Source organism: Rhea pennata, chromosome 20 (assembly GCF_028389875.1).
Source record: "Rhea pennata isolate bPtePen1 chromosome 20, bPtePen1.pri, whole genome shotgun sequence".
NCBI lineage: Eukaryota > Metazoa > Chordata > Aves > Rheiformes > Rheidae > Rhea > Rhea pennata.
In genome coordinates, this window is record NC_084682.1 from 2,895,210 (window position 1) to 2,916,687 (window position 21,478).

General features: G+C 42.3%; 1 protein-coding gene across 2 annotated transcripts in view; it reads left to right on the forward strand.

Moving 5' to 3' along the window:
- The first annotated feature begins 8,071 nt into the window (after positions 1-8,071).
- The window catches only part of PPM1D (protein phosphatase, Mg2+/Mn2+ dependent 1D), a 29,600-nt gene continuing 16,193 nt past the window's right edge, over positions 8,072-21,478 (forward strand). Inside the window, exons 1-3 of one of the 2 annotated variants that reach the window (XM_062592346.1) lie at positions 8,072-8,640; positions 15,087-15,312; positions 17,821-17,945. In XM_062592346.1, coding sequence (XP_062448330.1) covers positions 8,202-8,640; positions 15,087-15,312; positions 17,821-17,945 — 790 coding nt within the window. In that variant the 5' untranslated portion in view covers positions 8,072-8,201. Of the gene's footprint in view, positions 8,641-15,083; positions 15,313-17,820; positions 17,946-21,478 lie in introns of both variants that reach the window. The other variant, XM_062592345.1, reaches the window with a different exon arrangement.

Below are 21,478 nucleotides of genomic sequence, written 5' to 3' on the forward strand. Positions count from 1 at the left end.
GCCCTGCGCGCCCGCGGAAGCGGCGTGAGAGCGAGGGGAGCGCGGGGAGGGCGTCAGTGCGCAGAGGGATGTTTGTGTGTGTGAGGGGAAGGGAACCGCGGGGAATGAGGAATTGTGGGGATATATGGCGGGGGGGGGGGGGGAGACGAAATGGCGGGGAAAGAGGCGATCTCAGGTGGCGGCGACCGGGCGCGACGTGTGGCGACCGGGCGGCTCCGCGGCTTTCTCCTCGCTTTCGGGGGAGGCTGCAGCTGCGGCCTGGGGGCTGTTCGTGCCCGGGCTGCCATTGGAGGGGGGGGGGGGCTGTCCCTCTTCCCCGCCCCGCGGCGCCAACCGCCCCCGTCACGCGCGGAGCCGCGCGCGCGTGGCGACGTTAATATTCACGGCGTCCGCGGTGGCCGCTCACGCCCGCCCTGAGGCGTTTCCCAGGTGAGCGTTACTCGGGCCTGCCGCCGGGGTCTCTCCCGCCTTGGCTGCCCTGTGGTAAAAAGCCGCCTTTTTTCTTTTCTTTCTTTCTTTTTTTTTTCCTTTTTTTCTTTCTTTCTTTCTTTCCTTTTTTCTTTTTTTTTCCCCCCTTCCCCGGGGAGAATTTACCCCGCAGCCCTGCCCGTGGAAACGGCGCTGTATTTTGTCAGTATCTCAGTAGCTGTTTCGAGGCGTGTTTTTTTTTTCTTCCTAATTCGCTCTCCGCGTGGGGCTTGCACACAACGCTCGGGCCACGCGGGGCCGGTTTCCTGCCGCGGATGGCAGGTTTTTAGGCTGAGGCAATCGGGGTGTTTTGGTCCCGGACGGACTCGCGGCGGTGCGAGGCTGAGATGTGCGCTGCTTGGGGCGGGTTTGGAAAGCCCTCTGAGTCAGGACGGCTCGGCTGGACTGCGCTGACCCGTGCTCCCGAAGAAAACTCCTGTTCTGAGTTAAATCTGCAACGTTTATCGAGCTTTTTGTCACAACTAAGGATTAAAAAAAAAAAAAAAAAAAAAAAAAAAAGCTAGACCTGTAACTATGCTAGGAGATATTTTTTCCTTCTCTCAAGTTTTATTTGGGCTTGTTTAGCTAGCTTAGGATTGTTACTACGACTTACAGTTTGTTCCCTTTTTAAAAAAATTTTTTAATTTATATGGGGCGGAGCTTCCTTCCGTTTCCCTTTGGGGACTGTTTTTAAGACCTGCAGAGGTGTAGCGGCTGCTGCCCTCTCCTCGCTTTGTGAGAGGATGTAGTTTGTCCTTTCTCCGCAGAAAGAAGCGAGGAGTGGGAAGGAAGGAATGTGAAAATGGGAAAGATTGCTTTGTCTTCTTCTTCCTTTTGTTTTTACTTATCAATGGCTTCAATTTTTTATTTTCCAAGATTGAGGGTTTTGTTGTTGTTTTTTTTTTTTTTTTTCATTTGAGAAAGACAGCTGGTTTATGTTGGTAGTTAGCCTCCCCCAAGAGACAGGCTGTTCACCTCAGTTATTTACTACAGAGATGGTTTAGAAAATTTAAGAGTTGGAGGCGTATCAGGAGGCAACAAATAAAGGCAGCTATGCAGTTTATGAAGGAAAAAAAAATATCAATAGTACCAGGAAACTGGTAATTCTTGAAACTTCTGATGTTCTTTATTTTGCTTTGAAATAAAGTATCTAATCGAATATCTCAAAATACAAGCAATAGTTATGTATAAGGTAAATACAGTTTTCAAGACAATGTTGTGACAAGGGGCGTAAGCTTTTTGAAAGGTTACTGTATCTTGAAAAACTAGCCAGGATGCACCTTTTACTGTCTTGCCATTTTTTGGTAGACAGAAGAATAGTGTGAATTCTCAAGAGGAAGTAATAAAACATCTCTTAAGAAAGAAGGATGTGGTAAAAACCCTCTCTGGAATAAATTATTACATATTCAGTCTGTGATTCATTCTGATAGAGCCTGGGGAATAATCTTGATGGCTAAAGCGATTCAATCTCTAGGTAGAAATAACATTTAGATATGGCAGCTTTTGTTATTTATTAGTATTGCATGTTTTAATATCTTTATATATTGAGCAACTCACTGGCCTTCTATTGTAAGTGCATGTTTTCTTCTTAAAAGCATTCTTATTAGACACTTGGTGTAGTCCTTAATTCAATGTATGTGTTTAATGTTGCAATAGTAGATGTCCATTTAAAGAAATATATAGTTAGTAGACCTACTAATAAAAGTCTGTTATCTTAAATCATTGGCCAAATTTCCAAATACTTTTATAAGGTATCTTCATATCATTTTAGAGATTTACTCCCTTATGCTGTACTACTAACTTACTAGCAATATATCCCCATTCAATGGTGTCCTGTTCACATCCATAAATTATTTTAATGCAATTGCTCATTAATACTTGCAGATGTTAGAAAATCTTTCTGACTCCAGTACTTGTTGGCAAAGGTTCTGATGGATATTTTTATCTTTGTTGATATCTTTCTCTTTTCTTTTGCCCTTTTTTATATAGGGAAACATTTAAAAAACATTTACAAATACTGTTTGTGTCTGAAAGCAAACTGGTAATGTATGTTGTTTAGACAAAAGCATTCAGTCTGTCTTCTGTAATCTTAGCTTTTGAAGATACATCTGAGTATTTGAACAACTCCTATGTAAAGCGTATGGAGTGTAATGGGTCTGTACATCTGTGTATGATTGTAATGGATGGGGAATACGGACAAGCCTAATAATGGGTAAATGTGTATAAAAAAATATAGTCATAGTCTTCTATTATGAAAACTGTCCCTGGGGATCAAAAGAGCTGCTGATTGACAAAGTTTCATATATTGAATAAGTTCATATAGAAGAGATTTTACAACTTAAAAGAAAGATGATTGTGTAATTTCAATAGAATGTTGTTAGGGCCTGATATTTTTCTGGAACACATTACAAAAACCTCCCCAGAACCCTTAAGAAAAATCCCAGCCAGATACAGGTGTCAAATTAGTAGTTCTGGATAAGAATGAATTGGTGAAATTCACCTCTGTTAGTGGAGCCTGTTCATGTGAACGTTTCCAAGCGTGTCTCTGAAACCACGGTTTCAAGACTAAAAAGTCATTCTGTCTCCAAGCTGCTACAAGAAGTAGCAGTGTTGTTTTTGCCTCACATGGACTCTAATAATCTTAGACTCTTTGGGTAATCTGGAAACTGAAAACTTGTTTGGGGGGGATTTTGTGTGTTTACAGACTTATGTTTCAACCAAATTAGGATCTGTACCTTTGTTAGAGTTTACATAAGCAGTAGAATTGCCCTGCTGCTTTTTTATTTTTTTTAAGTGTTAGTTTTAGATTTGCCTGAGCCAACTCTAGTTTCACCTGACTCATTTTTATCTGAAATTAACTAGAAAGCATTCACATAACAACTGTTATTGGTGGATAAGTATAGATGCTGTTTTTTGTTAGAAAGGTGATGATTAATGTTTTTGGGTGCTTTTATTGACCAATTGAGGAACTGAGATGGGAGGGATATCTGTCTGCAGATGCTCTGCCTTTACATGACTCTCTCAAATCATTTTGTGAATGTGCTATAATTAGAATAACTACTCTAATTATTATATTGTTTCTGAGTCAAAAAGATACAATTTGAGAGGTGAAATAGGTGAAAAGTACTATTTAAATACTATGCCTTTGATAGAAACATAATTCTAGCATGGATGAAAATGACAAGCCTGTTTTATATCCTGTCAATGCAAGATTGTTTGCATGTTTTCATTAAAAGTAAAGTACTTCGTGTAATAGGAGAAGTTTGTGAAATTGATATGTTCACACAGATGAATATCAGTATGAATATAGGTGAAGATTCAAACTAAATGTTCAATGAAAAAATAATTTATTTTAAGTTGTAGGCAACAATTGCGTATAGCTTAGGCCTCTCAGATGAGACCAGTGGTTTTTGTTTTATCATGGTTTAAATGTTAGCTCATATTTTTGTTAATGACCTTTTTATTAATTACTATAACTGTACATAGTGAAAAAAGTTTGTAAGAATGCAACAAAAAAACCCTGCTGAATTTCCCTGCAATATGCTTATTTTTAGGTGGGAAAGAAATGAACTGACATGGATAACATATGAACCTTCTATATCTCCTTGATGTGGATATTAAAGGAACCTTGAAAATAGTTTATGGGCAAGTTGTTGGAGGCTTCTAAATTTAAATTTCTTACAGGAAATCATTAAACTGTAGAGGAGCCAACATAACAGACTGTTGCTCTAAACCAAGAGCTAAATGGAGAGCATTCACATGAACTTGTCAGACTTTAATACTGCTATTTCTTTCATGTTTACTGCAACACAAATAAATACATTTTAATTTATATATTTTTCATCTGTATCAGTTATGCAATAACATAAAGCAATGCTGCTGTGAACATACCTCAGGGAATGTTGAAAAAAAATGAGACTGTGCTCCAAAGGGCTCCATCTTAATACTGCAGAGGATTTTAAGTCCTTGTGTGGTCAGGCCTTGCACTCCTTCATTGGCTAGGGAAAAAACTTAAAAATGCAGGTACTTGAATTTCTTCTTTTTACAGAAGTTGCTCATGCTTTATCTGAGGCTGTTGTGCTAAGATGATGATACAGTCCACAGAGGCTATGCGAGAGCCATAAGATGTTGGCTTCAACAAGCCAAGCTGATAGCGACCAAAGGTTATTATCCATCAGCTTGGCTTGTTGAAGCTTGCTTAGGGGCAGAAGGAAAGAGAGAGATTGTGGTGTAGCTGTGAGCAATAAGGCGAGGACAGTCGCCAAAGCCAGCTGAGGTGCTTCACGAATGAGAGAGGCTTTAGGAACATGCTTTGCCAAAATCAGATGGGCAGTGTTGCTTTCTGCTGTTCTGTGGTAAGTTTTTTGCCCAGGTTAAGAGCATTTTATGTATCCAAGCTATTAATAATTTTGTATTATTCATCTCTCAGGCAAAGTGATTGTGGCTTCAACAAAATACAATTTGTGTAACTTTAAGTGAAACATGCTGCTGGAAAAGGGAGGGCAGGGTCCTGGCCACCCAGCACTGACTTGTGATTTAGAATTATAATGCATGTATGTACCTGCGTCAGTTCTTATTGTCTGTGGCAGCTGAGGGAAAGGAATACTGCAGTAAAAAATGCTAGTACTTGCATGAACCTTCTTCCTTGACAGTCCTGCTAAGAAAGTCACATGTTTATTCAGCTGCTTGAGGGTAGACCTTTAAAATGTTTGACTGCAATTTCATAGGAAGCACCATTTGAAGAGCAATATGATGTTTTGGTGCACATTGTTTTTTCTTGTGCTTCTTCTGCCTCAGCTATAGTGTGCTTCTCTCTTCTCCAGTGTTTGAGCTCAGGCCTGTGACATTGTGCACCTAGTTCCCCTCTATCTGTTTCTTTTCTTTTTATTTTTCAGTCTTTGAGGCTGTGGAAAGGTAATCCTCAAAGATACCCTAACGAGATCGCTAATGGTTGCATAATGTGTTAGTGAACATCAAAAAGTAACTTATGGAAGTTGTGACACTTACCTTCTGATGCTAGCTAACCCAACCAATTTATATTAAAACTGCAGCTGCCTAATCTATTTTAGTATTTTAACAACTTTTGGCTAAACATGAGAATTCTTTTTTTTTTTTCCTTCCCCCTCCCCCCCCCCAAAAAAATAGAGCTGGTTTACTTTAGCATTAGCCTATTCCAGAATTATTTAAACTATGCTAAAATAAAAAAGTCAAGTTTTAGCCACAAGAGAAATCGTGCTACTTTAATTTTAAGAAATTACTTTTGAATTAGTTAAACCAGGCCAAACAATAAAAATCTTTGTGCAGCCATTCAACAATGGATTTATTTTAATTTTTGCTTAAATCCGTTAGCCAAAATGAGAATAAACTACCATCATAGTCAAGTAACTATCCAGTTATATTAGTTCAGAAACATTTTACATTAAATGATTGCAACTTTTCTCATGTGAAAAGCCATTTAATTTTGATGAGCTACTTACCCTAACTTCAAAATCTTGTGTCTGTGAAATAGCTGAGGGGAGCAGGGGGAGTTTCTGCTGAACATTTGATTCCTTTACATATAAAAATAAGGAAAACCCTCCCCATGTTTATGTTTTAGAGAGATGCATGGAGAAAATGCTAAACTGTCTTTGCGTTATTGCCTATTACTTTGGTCTTGAAGTGTGGAAACTGCCGTGGTACTCTGTCAAACTTCTTCATCTTTATTAAAAGTCTTTCTCCCTGCATCTTCACAATTTTTGTGTACACATATTTCTGCAAGTGTCTGGTTTAGTTGAATCCAATTTTCTTGTGTGCTAAGTGAATACAAGAGGAAATTAGCAATTAAGAATGTTCTATTTGTTGGATGATGTGCTGCAGTTGTGCGCCCAGTAAATCTTAAAACACTGTTTGCATTTTTGCAAATGTAACTGTGGCATACAAAAGCACCTACAACCTATTGTAACTTGATTAAATCTATGAATGTATCAGTCACTTATTTATGATACTATTGTCTTGATTGTAAAGTTAGTATTAACAGATAGAAATTAAATGTTTTATTTCATTCAAAAATGTAAACCTAACACTTGGACTTATAAAGGAGAGAAAGAAATAATGCTGGAATTTGAATAGTGGTTTCTATGATCATAACAAATCATTTTTCCCCTTGATTTTTTCATTATTTTTAAATTCTTCACAAATACTAAACTATCTAGAATATATTTACATAAAGCACAGGAGTGGGAGCTGATGCGTTTGGTTCTGTTCATGGAGTAGCCTATGATTTTCTGCTGTAAATTGTTTAGGAAAGTATTACCTATATTGAAAGATAATTCTTATATAATAACCTCTCTGCCTAAATTTATTCCCTTATGAAACAGGGCTGTAGAATTTTTCAGAATATGGAGACTTCCCCTGTGATGAAATAGATCTGAAAACACTCTGGTTTTTTTTCTTCTCAGTTGTTTCAAGTCAGTTACATTGTTTTCTGGCTACATTAGTAACCAAAAAGAGGGGGGGGGAAAAAAAAAAAAAAAAAAGAGAGAGAGAGAGAAAAGAAAAAGAAAAGTCCGTTCACCCCTGTGTGCACTCTGATGTCAGCAGCAGTGGATCTGTTGCAGGCTTGGCAATTGGCAGGGCACGTTTTGTATGTGTCCTTAGTTGCAAGCGAAATAGAGAGACTTTGTGGTTTCTTGGATTGTATAAAGCTCAAATTAGTCTTCATGTCCTTTATGCATCTTTATGAAGTACATGTTTCATTGCATATGTGGCAAACGTGCCTATAAAGTCTATTCTGAAGCTTAATGAACAGATTTTGAAGGCAGGATTTCTCTATCCTGTATTTGGCTGTTGATCTTGCAATTGGTCTGATAGTGAATATCTGCCTATAAAATAGGGAGTGATAGTTATCTCACTGGATCAGTGTGGATTAATTCACTTTTGTTTGTAGCAGGTCTTCAGATCCCTGCATGCTCTAGAAATCCAAAGCCTTGCAGATGTACTTCTTATTTTTAAATGCTATTGACTTTAATTTGGTTCATGGAAGGAAATTCGAAGTGCTTGTAGTACTTAAGCTGGGCAGTTATCTCCATTTTACTGATGGTGGGAATATTTTTGCAGAATTCAGTAACTGTTTTAGCTGTTAAGAGCTTGTAGCAGAAAAGGGCTCTAGGTGTTCGGAGTGGGTAGTTGGGCAGCAAATATAGCAATATCGAGAACTTACACAAGTCCCCTGCCTCTGCCCAGGGCACCTCTTCCCTAAAGTTTTGTGGTCGAGAGCGTAAATACTGCGTCAGCACTTCTGGCTATCCAGGGAAACCCCCCCGGGAGTCCGTGCTGCCCGGGTGGGGAAGCCTGGGCTTCAAGGGGCCTAGAGCGAGGCCGGGAGCCCCTCTCCGGGGGTGCTCCGCCGCCGGAGCCCGCCTTGCCGGCGGCGGAGCGGTGGCACCCCCCGCTGCCGGGGCGGGAGCGCCGCGCTGCGCCGGCGGCGGGCGGCAGGGGGCGCCGCGGCGCGCCCGGCCGCCCCTTCCGCCGCGGCGCGGCGCGGCGGCGCGGCAGGGGGCGCTGCGGCGCGGAACGCGGCGCGCCCGCGGTTCCAGCGGGGATTGTCGGCGGCGCGCGGCGCGGTGCGGCGCCGCGGACATGCCCGAGCGGCGCCGCCGCCGCCATCAACAATAGTCCTCGGCGGCGCGGCGCCATCGCGGGCGCGGAGCGGCGGGCGGCGCCGCCGCGCCGGGCCGCCTCCCTCCCTGCTCCCCATGGAGGGGCCGTACGCGCTGGGGGTGAGCGTGTTCTCCGACCAGGGCGGCAGGAAATACATGGAGGACGTGACCCAGATCGTGGTGGAGCCCGAGCCGGCGGCCGAGGCGGAGCGCGGCGCCCCGCACAAAGGCGCAGCGGCGCCGGCGGGCCCCCGCGCCCGGCACGACCCGGCGGCCGAGAGCGGCCGGCGCAGGGGCGGCAGCCCGCGGGCGGCGGAGGAGGGCGCGCTGCCCGGCCGGCGCCCGCGCCGCTCCGTGGCCTTCTTCGCCGTGTGCGACGGGCACGGCGGGCGGGAGGCGGCCCAGTTCGCCCGCGAGCACCTCTGGGGCTTCATCAAGAAGCAGAAGGGCTTCGGCTCGGCCGAGCCGGCCGAGGTGTGCGCCGCCCTGCGCAAGGGCTTCATCGCCTGCCACCGCGCCATGTGGAAAAAGCTGCGTAAGTTACGCGCCGCCGGCTTCCCTCCCCACCCCGCCACCCTCCCCCCTCGGCCCTCGCGGGGCTTCTCCTGCCCTGCCCGCGCGTGGGACGTCCGGCTGCAGCCGCCCCCGCCGCTGTCACCGGGCGAGGGCCCGGGGGGGGGAGGCGTTCCGAGGTGTGCAGCTGAGGACTTCGCTTCGGTTCAGAAAAACAACGCCCACCCTCCCCCCGAAAACTGTAAACCGCGGGAGGCAAAAACGGGATCGGAGAGCAGGAGGAAAATGTGGGGAAATTGCCTTATGTACTTGAAGGTGCTGCGGTGGTTCGGCTAGTTTTGCCTCGAAGGTTTTGCCGGTTGGACCCCCAAATCAGATTTGTTGGGGGGGGGGGGGAGGGTCTCCACGCTGGTGCCCTGGGGAACTGCGTGGACACTCCCCCCCCCCCCCCGCTTTAGATCTTCCTTGCCCAGGGTCTCATGAAATTTTATTTTAGCAACCCTGAAGGGGCCAGCATGGTGTTTTTGCATAACTGTTCCCTGGTTCCTGTTGTGTGCGTTGAGCCTTGGTGGAAGGACTCAGGCTGTGGCCCTTTCATAAAGGGTTGTTGTTTGCTCCTTTTACTGTTCGGGCGCCGGGGAAGATGTGGAGTACCTGCCGAAACGGGGAGCGCAGCCTGTCTCCTCCAGGTTTTAGGGACCGGCTGCTTGCCGCACTGGAATCGGCGCTGGGTCCCGAACAGGTGAGGGCACAGGGAGAGGCGTGAGGAGGCTGGTGAGTCCTCGGGACTCCGAGGTGGCACTGCCCAGCTGAGCTTCTGACGGGACTCGCTTTTTTTCAGGCAGGTGAAGGTTACGGCTTGGTTAGGGCACGGTTGGGCACGGTTGTTTCCTATGTGCACATACAGCGTGTGATGTGCTCTGTGTGTATAAACGTGTATGAAAGCCCTCGAAAAAGAAAACATAAGAAGAGTAAGTACATGAAGACAGGCAGGCGGGAGGGGAATCACCTTAAAATCAGATCAGAAAAAGTGGGCAGGTGTGCTGAAGACTGAGCCTGGATGGCAAACGTAAAAAGCAGGGATTGCAGTTATGGCACAGCAGGGACTGGAGAAAGTGACTCATGGCGGGGGATTGAATGGTTGAAACAGTTTCATTTTCTTTTTCCTTATTAACAAGTAACAAAATACAGGAATTGCACAAGTGTCAGGTATTTGGAGAAGCCCTAGGAGAAGGAATGGCAACGATTGGGGGCACCCTGGGACTGCGCGAGAAGAGAAAGGAGTGAATTTTAGAATCACGAGGAGCTTCGACGTGGGGCAGGAGCGGTGAGAGGCGCCGACCCCGCTGGGCTGCGCCTGGCGGGATAAGAGGAGGGTGCCCCGCACCCGGGGAGACCGCCTGCCGGAGGAGGATAAGGAGTTCAGCTGTCTAATCGTGATCTCCTTCGTCTATTGCTTGTCACTGTAACTATGCATGATTGCAAAATGGGGAGAGGGGAAGTGGCAGGAAATGCTATTTTGATACGGGGTGTTTTGCAAATAGCACATTTGTTGTGGAACCAATTTGAACTGTTGTCAGAAACAGTGTAGCTCTGGCTATGAGTATTTGATGGCAGTTCTAGGTAAGTTTTATGGTAAACTTCTAACTTCTCTTCCATGTAGCATGTATGACCTTACTGATTTCTGCTGCATGTGTATAACAGCTAGCAATTTAAGGGATGAAGCAATAATTGCATCTAGTTTATCTGTTCTTGTACCATGTTATGGATTTTCAATGTGAGTTTTACTAAATAGCTTTCTGTATAATTTTACATAAACCAGATCTTTAGCTGCGCATTGACAAGACTGTGAGCGTGAAAGGGAGACTGGGTATTTTGGTATCTTGAAACGGGTAGGGGAAGGATGTGGATTTTTGAGATGAAAGCTGGAAGCTTTTCCTTCTCTTGTTGACATCCACTGGAAGAGATGCTCATGCTTGCTGCCTTCTTGGTTCTTGGAAGCTTTAGGTCATCCTGGTGGCCATCTCTTGTGATTTTCAGGAAACTTATTGATGATCAGTGTATCAGAAACATTAATAGAGCGAAATACCCATTTGTCATTGCTGATACTTTTTGGGGCACTAATTATATGTTAATAAAATTCCCAACTCTGTTTGTGAAGGAGCTTCTGAAGTAAAAGTTTATGTTTGAAGCCCATTTCCACACCTGACAGTGGTAAGAAAGGTGTTGATAAGAGGCACATTGAGGAGGTCCCAGATTTTGACATGACTTTACTGAGGACTGGATTGTTTTATATTTCTGTGGTAATACACTATTCGTGTAGCCAAGAGCTTGTTTTTATGTTATATTTAGCTTGATACTATTACATATTTTTTTTTCCCAGAGCGACTAGTTATGGTATAGATAGAGCTTGACTTTTGTTATAACACTTCCCATTAAAATTAATTTAAACAATAAAAGTGAAATAACCTTTTTAATCTCTTTGTAATGGATTTTTTGTAATAATTTTTGCTGCAAAGTCATAATTCCAGGATTATTTTTAGAAATGTTTGAAAGTTTTCATATCTATTCGTATTTGAAAAGGACATAGACCATTTAGGGCAATGCAGACTTTCAGAATGATATTAAATTTTTATGATCTGTGGCTGTGTTAAAAGTTTATATAGCATTTATATTTTTGAAGTTTAGTAAGATCTTAGAATCTCATCAGGTTGAAATGAGATATTCTAGTTTGACTTTGCATATATGCTTTAAGTAAAATATATTCTTTAGCCATTTTTGTTTTTTCAGAATAACCTTGAATTGGTTTTGTCAAAAATAAATGAAGACAGAACTTCCACAAACACATTTGGAACAGCCTGTGTGCTTCAGATCACAAGCCAACCATCATAAATGAATTTGTTTTTTTAGTCAGCCACAGAATATTTTGTTCTGTTATGAATGTAGCTTGCAGATGTAGCGTACACGCTTCAGAGTAGTAGATGCACCGTTTGGGAGGAAGGGTTTGTTTCAAACAAGCTTCCTACCCCTCTCCCTGTCCCTCAACAGAGCAAGGGTGGAAAAAGAAGGAATTGAAAATAGCGTGTATACAATTTGTAGTCCTGGAAAACTAACATAGATTGTTTCTTGAAACTATCTACTGTTGTCAGGATCAAACTCCGTTAAAAATCTGATAGCTTCAGATAGCTTGAGGCATGAACACTTGACTTAAATCCTCCTTTTTAAGGAAGAGCGGGCAGTGCGTGTGCTCAGCTGGAAAGCAGGCACTGTGTGAGCCGAGCTGCCGGGCCGCGCTGCTCGTGTCCGACTGGACCCGGGTGCGGGTTCACCTCCCGCTCTCCAGTGGCATCAGCTGCGTCCTTGTGTGCCCTGGGCTGTTCCATAAATGATGCGGTTTTCAGCAGTAAAGCCCCTGCTTATAGTGGAGTTATACCTGGGAGGTATCAGCGCTCCTAGTACGTAGCTTAATAACTGCATGAAAATAAATACAGAATTAGGGATACAGGCACACAAGGAAACTTTGACTAACTTTGTTATTTCAAAAGGCCACCTAGAGAGATTTCTCCCTTGCTGAAGGTGCAGAAGCGGTGTGTCATCCATAGACACTTCAGGTATAACTTTGAAGCGTGGATTTTGTTTTAAGGGCTTTATTGTAATTTCAGAATTTGTTTTGATCTGTCACCTTGGTGTGGCATTAAAAATGAGCAATAATTTGCTCTGAACATACTGAAGTAAAGCTCTGAACTTGAAAGTGGATGACATTTAATATTGTTTTGAAATAGTCTATTAACTCTCAGAAAAAAGTGTATGTCGGTTTACTGCTGACAGTTACTCTAATTTTAAAAGGATGTTACTAATGTCGGTTGCATGCAAAGGAAAAGCTTGTTTCTTTAGTGGAGCAGGTGCCTCTTCAGCGGTCAGGTAGGGATGAAAAACTGGTATGGATCTAGTATGATCAAAGGCACCTTCCCCTCTAACGAATTATACAGGACCTTATCAAAGAAATGCATGACTTTTTTTTTTGTCAAAACAAAGTTTGCTGCTGTATCTTGCATCTAAATATAAGAAAAAGAACAAGGGCTTTAAAGGCTTTAGAATAGGCTTTAAAAATAGCATTTGATAGAGTTTGTTGAGTTGTGACATTATGTAGGTAAATAATTCAGCAAAAAAGAAAACTTTCTTGATGATGGGGTCCTGTATATTTTTTGCTCATGTAATTTGCACTAAAATGTTTCTGAGTTTTTCAAATAAATAAAGGAGAAGACTACATGCAGCCAAGTCAAATTCGATAAAGCAAAGCATTTTGTATTGCCAGCGCTAGGTAGCAGGTGACAACAGTTTGCCAGCTGGTGTGCCAACTACAAAACCAGTTGGAATTAACTGAGTGAAGAGTCGTGTTCTTCAAGTGGAAGAAAAAAATGTTTTAGAAAGATGCGCTGTTGCTTGGCTTGTGAGACTGATAAAAACAGGATCCTGATATGTGGAGGAGAAAACTCAGGGTAGTTAAGTGATTTGGATTTTAGGACTGGAGCTCAGAAGAAAACTCAGGACTTCTGACACTTCCGTTCGTATCTGAGATATAATTTCTAAAGAAAGGAATATGCTGTGCTCCATGTAATATTTATTTCTAAACAAAAGCAAGGCATAAACCCCTTTAATGATAGGCAGATCTAATTTCTAGTTCTATTGGAGCCTAAAATCTGTGGCTGCTGTATCATTCTTTTCCTCATAAGTGAGTGATTTCACTTTCTGTACTCTTCAATTCCCATAAAGACTGATTTGACTCTCCAATATATTTTATTGCTATTGAGGGGCTGTTACACTGACAGAAACTCATTAGTTGCAGCTTGTTTTCTGTTAAGTGCTTAGTTGAAGTCCTCATTACCACTTGGCTTCTTCCCTCATTTGCTTTCTGTTTGGAATGTGTTAGATTTAATATCCACAGTTACAATTGCTAGACAAAGTACTTCAATAAACTGCTTGAATGTTTGTGTTCTTGAAATAATGCTCCTCCTGGGGAGAAAGTACATTTTAGTCTTTAGAACACAAAGCTAGAACTCTGTGCTGAGAGTTAGTTGTTTAAATTATGCTCGATATGCTGGTAGCTGACACCAAAAAAATGCAGCTTTTGTCATCACGCTGTCTATATAATTCTGGTTCTCCTTTTGCACGTCCTCCATGTCTTCCCTCTTCCTTGCCTCAAGCATCTGAATATTGCTCAGTGGCACTGGAATGCATTAAGTCCTCAGTTGTCTTTTGCTATGACTTCTGAAGTTTAAAATAACTGTTTGCTCGGAGAAGAAGGTCTAACTGATTTGTTCTTTTCTTTCGTGGTGTTGGGCTGTAGGAAAATAAATAAAATAGTAGTGTGGCAAACTGGCTTGAGTACTTCCTGTGGACAGAATCATAGTGGAGTTTTTGTGTCGTACCACGTAAGCGTGAATTGTAAAGTGCAAAAGATAGCATGTGCCGAGTTTGTCTGGAGCCCGGGGCAGACGTGTGAGGGTGCTCGTGGCAGCTGCAATCAGCTGATGACTGAAACCCTGAATTACGATCTCTGAAGGTGTTGAAGTAGGGAGGCACATTGGTATGGCTGAGCTTTCTTCATTAGGAAGTTGTCCCAGTCATTTTGTGCAATTTTGGAAGAAGCTGAACACAAGAGCGTAAAGACAAAAAAGGGGAGGGAACGTGTAAGAGAAATTGGAACTGGACGCGAATTGGGAAAGTAGCATATGAAAAATAAGCATTTTGAGAGCCAAGCAGTCAAGAAGAGGGAGCATTTCCCTAACCGTATGTAGCTCATGGTAGTATAGGTATTTTATACTTATTTTGAATTCAAGGAATATATTCTGTGGCGATCTGATGTTGGGTTATGGATAGCATACCTAAATAGTCTCCCAAAAGGAAACATGAATAAAACTGTCAACAAATTATTCAATTTAATGTTGTTCAGCCTATAAAAGTGAAATAGCATTTTCTTTCCTTTTGAGGAGATCAGTAATATCCAGGCAACCTGGCTGCAAGTCAAGTAGCCAGACAAAATGATCTGATTTATGACATTTTTATCCCTTCAGAGAAGGAGGTGAATAGTAGACCTTAATACAAAACTTGATAGATAAGCTCGACACTTGAGTAACATTTCTGTTCCCACATACTCCTCTTCTAGTAACACTTGGAAAATTAAACCCAAAGAGACAATTTCTGGAAGCCTAACGCAGTGCTTTGATATTGGTTTTCTATATATATTTTAATTTAAGTTATAGCTAAGGGAATGGTGTTACGAAAGGGAGGGACCTGAGGGCACTGGTTTGCCTGGCCGTACTGCAGTTATGCATGCACTTTTCTGTAACTTTATGCAAGCTTCTGTGACACACCCTTGATCCCCATCTTCCAAAGTATTACTGGTTTCACAGAATTGAAAACCTTTTCTTTTTTTTCCTTCCCATCCCCCCCCCCCCATTACAGCAGAGTGGCCGAAGACCATGACAGGCCTCCCAAGCACGTCAGGAACTACTGCCAGCGTGGTAATTATCCGCGGGTCAAAAATGTACGTTGCTCATGTTGGCGATTCAGGAGTGGTGCTGGGAGTCCAGGATGACCCCAAGGATGACTTTGTGAGAGCTGTGGAGGTAACACAGGACCACAAGCCTGAACTTCCCAAAGAAAGGGAGAGAATTGAAGGCCTTGGTGGCAGGTAAGTGACTGTCTCTCTGCTTTTCACTTCAGGTTTGATTTCTGGGTGCCATGTATTGTCTTTCCAATTGAACTAGGCTTAAACTTGCTTATTTAGGTGGGTAAGCAATTTGGTGAATCTCTTAGCCCGTTTATATTCCTTCTCTGTCTATCCTTCCTCCCCGAGCTTGTTGGGTAATAAATTACACTGTGCCAGTGTTACACAGATGTGCTTTTCTCTAGTGGGTTATGCAGTAAACACGGCTTTAGTTTCCTGATTAATTCCTGTGTAGCTGAGGTATGGCTACAATTCCAAAAGTTCACTGGAAACTTTGTAAGTGAAGATACCTGTCTGATCTATTTCTCTTTAAATTCTGGGAAAATTTAAAAGAAATTCTATTTTGCTTTTCCATGTAGATATCGTTAAGAGCTGTGGAGTATCTGTTTTGTCAAATGGTGGAAATACAGCAGTGTGAAGAGAAAATGATTACTGGTTTGGTTTTAGACTCTAGTCTCAGTATGGGCAAAGATTGGGCTCTGAGCTAATGCATCATTTTTGTATCTAGTTAAAAAGATTCCATCTACTCTGTAAAATACCTTTTCTTGTTCATCTAGAGGTGACACTGGCAGCTGTGGAGGAGGCTCTTTGAAGTTTCTGCTTACAGAACATGAAGATTTTAGATTAGTAACAAGACATGAATTCTGACGCATTTAAGGACATGTTTAAAATGTTAAAATACCATATTTCAAGATATATCTTAACATTAGTATTATCTTCAGCATTGGAAGCTGGCAGATGTTAGGGCATCTCCGAGTTGCGGTGGATGCGTGCTCCCTGGGAGCGAGGAGGAAGGCAGGCAGCCCTGTCAGATGGCACTAATGCTTTGAGACAAACCTCAGGGCTCGGATTTGGCATGGCTTCACAGGAGCTCTCTGTGCTTTCGGTCTGCAGTGCCGCAGCAGATGGATGGGCACAATTTCCTTCTCTCAGCAGTTCAGAGGCAGAGATCGCTGAAGGATTTCCTGTTGACATCATTTGTACAAGAACCCTGTCATTAACCTTCAGATATCTGTGTCTCTAGCAGGTGGAAGCTGTGTTTGGAATGGTAGGTTTACAGAGAGGGTAACTTGCAGTTTTGCTAGTATGTGTAAATGTATGGGTTTCCAAATCCTGTGTTTCAGCTGGTGATTGAAAGTCCCTGAAGCTTCAAAGAAGCATCCCTTAGAACTTCACAGCAGTAGGAATGGTTAAAAAATATTTTCAATATAAGTATTTCTGCTCATGCTCCTGCTTTGCCCAAGCCGGCTGATAAAACTGGTGCAGGCTATTGTGGGGCAAAGGGGTAGGAGTGAGGCTGAACTGTGCAGCTATGCTAATTAATGTCTTCTTTCCTGAGAGCAAGTTGAGAAAAGTTAATGGGAGAACATAATTGAGCCTTTCATTAAAAGCAGTATTTTCCTAATAACAGCCTCTGAGCGTGAGATAAGACCTTCTTTCAGATAAAATTAGCTTAGTGTGGTCATTATTTATGCACACGAATGAGATAGATATTGGGATATGGTGTTTGTGGCGCTGCTGTGCTGTGCATGCGAGAGGATGGAGCTGAGCATGCCCTTGTAAAGGCCTTTGAAGTCTCAGGAAGTGCATCTTGAATAGCTTCAGTATGGAGAATCTTGAGGCCATTCCAGAGCTTCTCAGTTTCTAATTACCAGTGGCTGTTCCTTGGATAAAAGCTAGCTTTTAAGTGTCTGGTTCTGACTGTTGGGACAAAGCTTTGCTAGTTCCTTGTTCCATTAGCTCTTCTTGCTAAATGACTCAAACTTTCCCCTTTTCCCTCTGCTTTGCCTGCTCTGTGATAGTAGCTGGCTCACTTGCCCTCTGGCTTCTCTTTTGACCCTTTCAGTATCATCTATGAGAACTAAATCTGTTACTCAATGCCTTAGAGCAGGTGTTAATGTTGAAATGCAGAGCTGGTTCTTCCCATCTCCTGCTTTCAGCAGATAACAACTATGAACAATTCCCCTTTATTTCTGCCTCACACTGGTGCAGCAGCAAGGAAATCCCTACAGAAGGCTGTGTCTTTCTCTTTTGTTTTTGAAACTATACTGTGCAACTCTTTACTGCCAAACTCTGGCAGATGGAGAACATGAAGGAAGAATCTACATGATATTTCTATTCCTGAGTGAGCTGATGTTGATGGCCCTCATCTGGGGAAAGCAATTTTGCTTTTTTTCTGACAGATGAAAAAGATATTCTTACATCTGGTTATCAGCAGCCAGCCAGAATATCTTAGAACTTTTCCTTCCCCTGCTTCCCCTTCTTCCCCCTTTTTTCTCACTTCTTTTGGCTTAATCTGGACTGAAAATATCCAAGTGATACCGTGTGTTTTGAAGTTCTTAATCATGCTGTGGACCACACTGAAGGTTCTGGCGTTATTGACTCCATATTCACGTAGCTGTGTCATTGGAACTATCTTCCATGGTTTCATTTCCATTTATTTTAATCCCTGCTCCTTTTTAATGGTTCCAGTGTGATCAACAAGTCTGGCGTGAATCGAGTGGTTTGGAAGAGGCCTCGTCTGACCCACAATGGCCCTGTGCGCCGGAGCACTGTCATCGACCAGATCCCATTCCTGGCAGTTGCAAGAGCACTTGGTAAGTAAGGCTCACGTTTGGAAAGTGAGGCATCCCTACAGACAGATCACCAGAAATGTACTATGCTCCATTTTGCCAAATTAGGTTAGAGGGCTTTAGTCACTTGCTGTGATTACAAGGCCTTTTAAAAGTTTGGCCTTTATAAAGTACTTTTAATGCAATAAGGATTATTTTCATTTTCCACATAGGACTGTAGAAGGTATAATTGGTGAATGAAAGACAGCCCTACAATACACAGTCTTACAGGGCTTTTAATATCAGTCTTACAAGGATAGTACTTCTGCTTCAATGCAAATGAAAACTCTACAAAGCAGTATGTGCCTCTGGTCTCTAAGTGATACAATTAAGTTTTACTGCATAGCATATGAATTACTTTTTTTGTCTTTTCGTGGTGAATCTGTTTTCTTTCAAGTCTTAAAGTAGAAGTAACAAAAGAATGAAGGCCAAGTCTGTGTGTTTTATCTATAACTTGCCTTTGCAAAAGTACTGGTAATGGGAAATTTTTTTGGAGAAATGCTTTTAGAAGACTGATATCTAGTATTGTAAGATACCTTACAATATCTAGTAAATTTTGTTCTGAATGATTTTTTGGGAAGTACTTCATAACTTGATTTTTAGCTACAATGTGTGATAGGCAGAAATTGAACCACAAGAAGTTCCACCTGAATGTAAGGGGGAATTTCTTCATTGTGAGAGTGACAGAGCACAGGAACAAGTTGCCCAGGGAAGTTGTGAAGTCTCCTTCTCTGGAGATATTCAAGGCCTGCCTGGATGCAACTCTGTCTAACATGCTCTAGGTGACCCTGCTGAGCAGGGAGGTTGGACAAGATGATCTCCAGAGGTCCCTTCCAACCTTACCGATTCTATGATTCTATAAAATTTTCTGGTTAGTTGTTTCCCTTAAACTTCAATACAAAAGTCCAACCTTGTGCTGTTTTCTTCCCCTTTTCTCCCTTCCTCTGCCTCAGTGAAGAATTCTCTAACCAGCTATAGCCAGTATAGGTTTGGACTTGATTTTATGGAAATATGGTATCATATTTTTACCTGTGAGCACTATCTTCTGACTTAATGTCTCCTTGGTGAGCTAGGCAGTTATGTGACAGTGTTGTCAATGTTCCTAGGTCAGCTCGCAGTATGTCACAGGCACAGGCTGTTCCTGGGACTGTGGTCTTCTGGTGATAATTGCAAAGCACTACTATGTCTTATTTCAAAGGCAGTGGTACCTGTGTTTCGCATGAATTTGTCCAATGTTAAGAGGAACTGTGAAGTGATAACTAACGTTTTAAGAGAGCGCTATGCATCAAAGAAGAGGACATTTAGTTGAATGGTGATATCTTCATAAAATACTTTTAAAAAATTTTATGGACATTTTTCTCAATACCTCACAAATCTCTATCATGTTTCATATTTTTAGGTAAGACGTATGCTTATTTTATGATTGGTAGAACTGACTTGAGAGCTTGAGTTAGCTCTTCAGAGTTGTATGTTAATAGATGACTAGCAAACAGAAGTTCTTGAACCTGGATTAAGTCTTGTACTTTACCCACTGAGTAGTATATTTATCTCTTCCCCTTTTCTGCAAAAGAGTATATGTTCCTCAGATTATAAAAAGTGCATGTTGAATTCGGATAAATTTTTAATTCCCGTGATTTTGAGTTTTTTTTGTCTAATAGCTTTTGATCTGATTCATCTCAGCAAGTTAAACAAAAGGATTTGGCTGAGTTTGGTGTGCAGATGGGAATTCAAGGAAGCATGCATCTGTTAGCCCCCCATTGCATTCTTTCCACCTACATGGATGAAGGGGGAGACTTGTAGGTCCAAGAAATGAGAACACCTATCTTTTTGGTGATTCTTGGATTCAAAAGTTAGCATAATTGAGATTTTTAAGAGAGGTCATTGGCATCTTCAAATCATGTGGAAGAAACAGATTTACAGTGTGACTGTTCTGGTGTTTGTCTGCTCAAGGAGTCTCCATAGTCTCTTCCCATCCCCTTCTGATGAGGTATGCTGAACCTCCTGGAAAAGGGAACACAGCTGCCTTTCTCTGTAGGACCCAGATGGTGCACAGACGCTCACAGTTTGGAAACAGGATTTAACTTCTTTCTGAGGCCAGCATGCCCCTTACACTGCTTACAAAAGACCTACCACAACTAAAACCATTTGCATTCGTGCTATTGAGGCCTGCTTGACCTCTTGGCTGGCTCCCAGATTGCTACCCTGGTTGGCACCATGCTACTGCGTTGGAGCTTCTCCAAGCAGAGTAGTAGCTGTCAAAGCTGACATATGCGGGTTACCAGTATTTTAGTCAGGCCCACTAAGATCTAGCACAGTCATTCCTTTTGCTGTGTCCAAATTTGGTTGCTACTCTTGGTAGAAATCCCATACTGCAAAATACAGATCCCAAATTGATTATTTAGACCAGAATTTTCAGTAGGAGGGCAAGACTTCCCTGGTGCTCTGCCTTGCAACTAAGAGAAACCTAGAGTTGTGAATTTATCTTTATTTTAAAGTGGGTAGATTATCTACTGAAACATTGAAATTTAGAACATAAGTGTTTAAACAAAGTGTGTTTGTCTTTTTCTCACGTAATGCTTTACAGTATGTTAATGTATTTTCATCAATTATCATCTGTGCTAACTTGTTACTGTCCTTCCTGATATCGAAGTGAGAGAATGTTTTTGGTGGACCTAACGTTCTCTAGTTTATTGATCCCTCCAGCTCTTAACTCTAGCACTCCTTGTAAGGAGTGTATAGTAGACTTGTGGGAAAGCACCTAGTTGGTCAAACTTCTGGAAAGCGAAAATGATACAGGCATGTTGAAGTCCTTCTAGCCGGATTAATGCTGCTAACATTCCTTTACGGTTTTGGTTATCTGCAGTGTCTTACTGCAACAGAGTAAGCATTTGCCGTGTGTAATTCTTAGTATCGTTGCTTCTCACTACAGTAGTGACTGCGTTTATGTAATGTATAAAGTAACTTATTTATAGCCCCTAAGCAAGTCAGAAATGTTTAGGTTTCATATTGCCTCTCTAGAGTATCTTGTATGCTTTTACCATATACAGGTTTCAAGTCTTCTAATTAAATGTTTTAAACTGCAGCACAGTATTCTGCACTTTAAGCATAGCTACTTCTACTTACCTCTTCTGGGAAATAACAAGGTTTTTAATTATACTGATTTGCTTTGTAATAGCTGCTTATGAATCTCATGCAGTCTCAAAGAATTGTTTGCCTCGGGACTTGTTGCTCATGCTGATCAGAAGAGATTTTTATTTCCTAAGAGCATCAGCATCCGAGTAAGTTGCCTGGCATTTGTAGTTCCATGGCAACTTCCTTTCATGCCCTTCCCTTCAACAAGTGCAAGGTAACTCCAAGGCTGCGAGCGTGCAGGTTGCTGGGTGCCGTAAAGCAGTAGATACTCATGGGTAACAAGCCGTCATGTATTTTCCGTGTGTGTTTTAAAGAGCCTGTGTGCATCATTGCATGGTGTATTAGTTGTTGTCTCCCTGCCATAGATTTACAAGCTGGATTTTTCG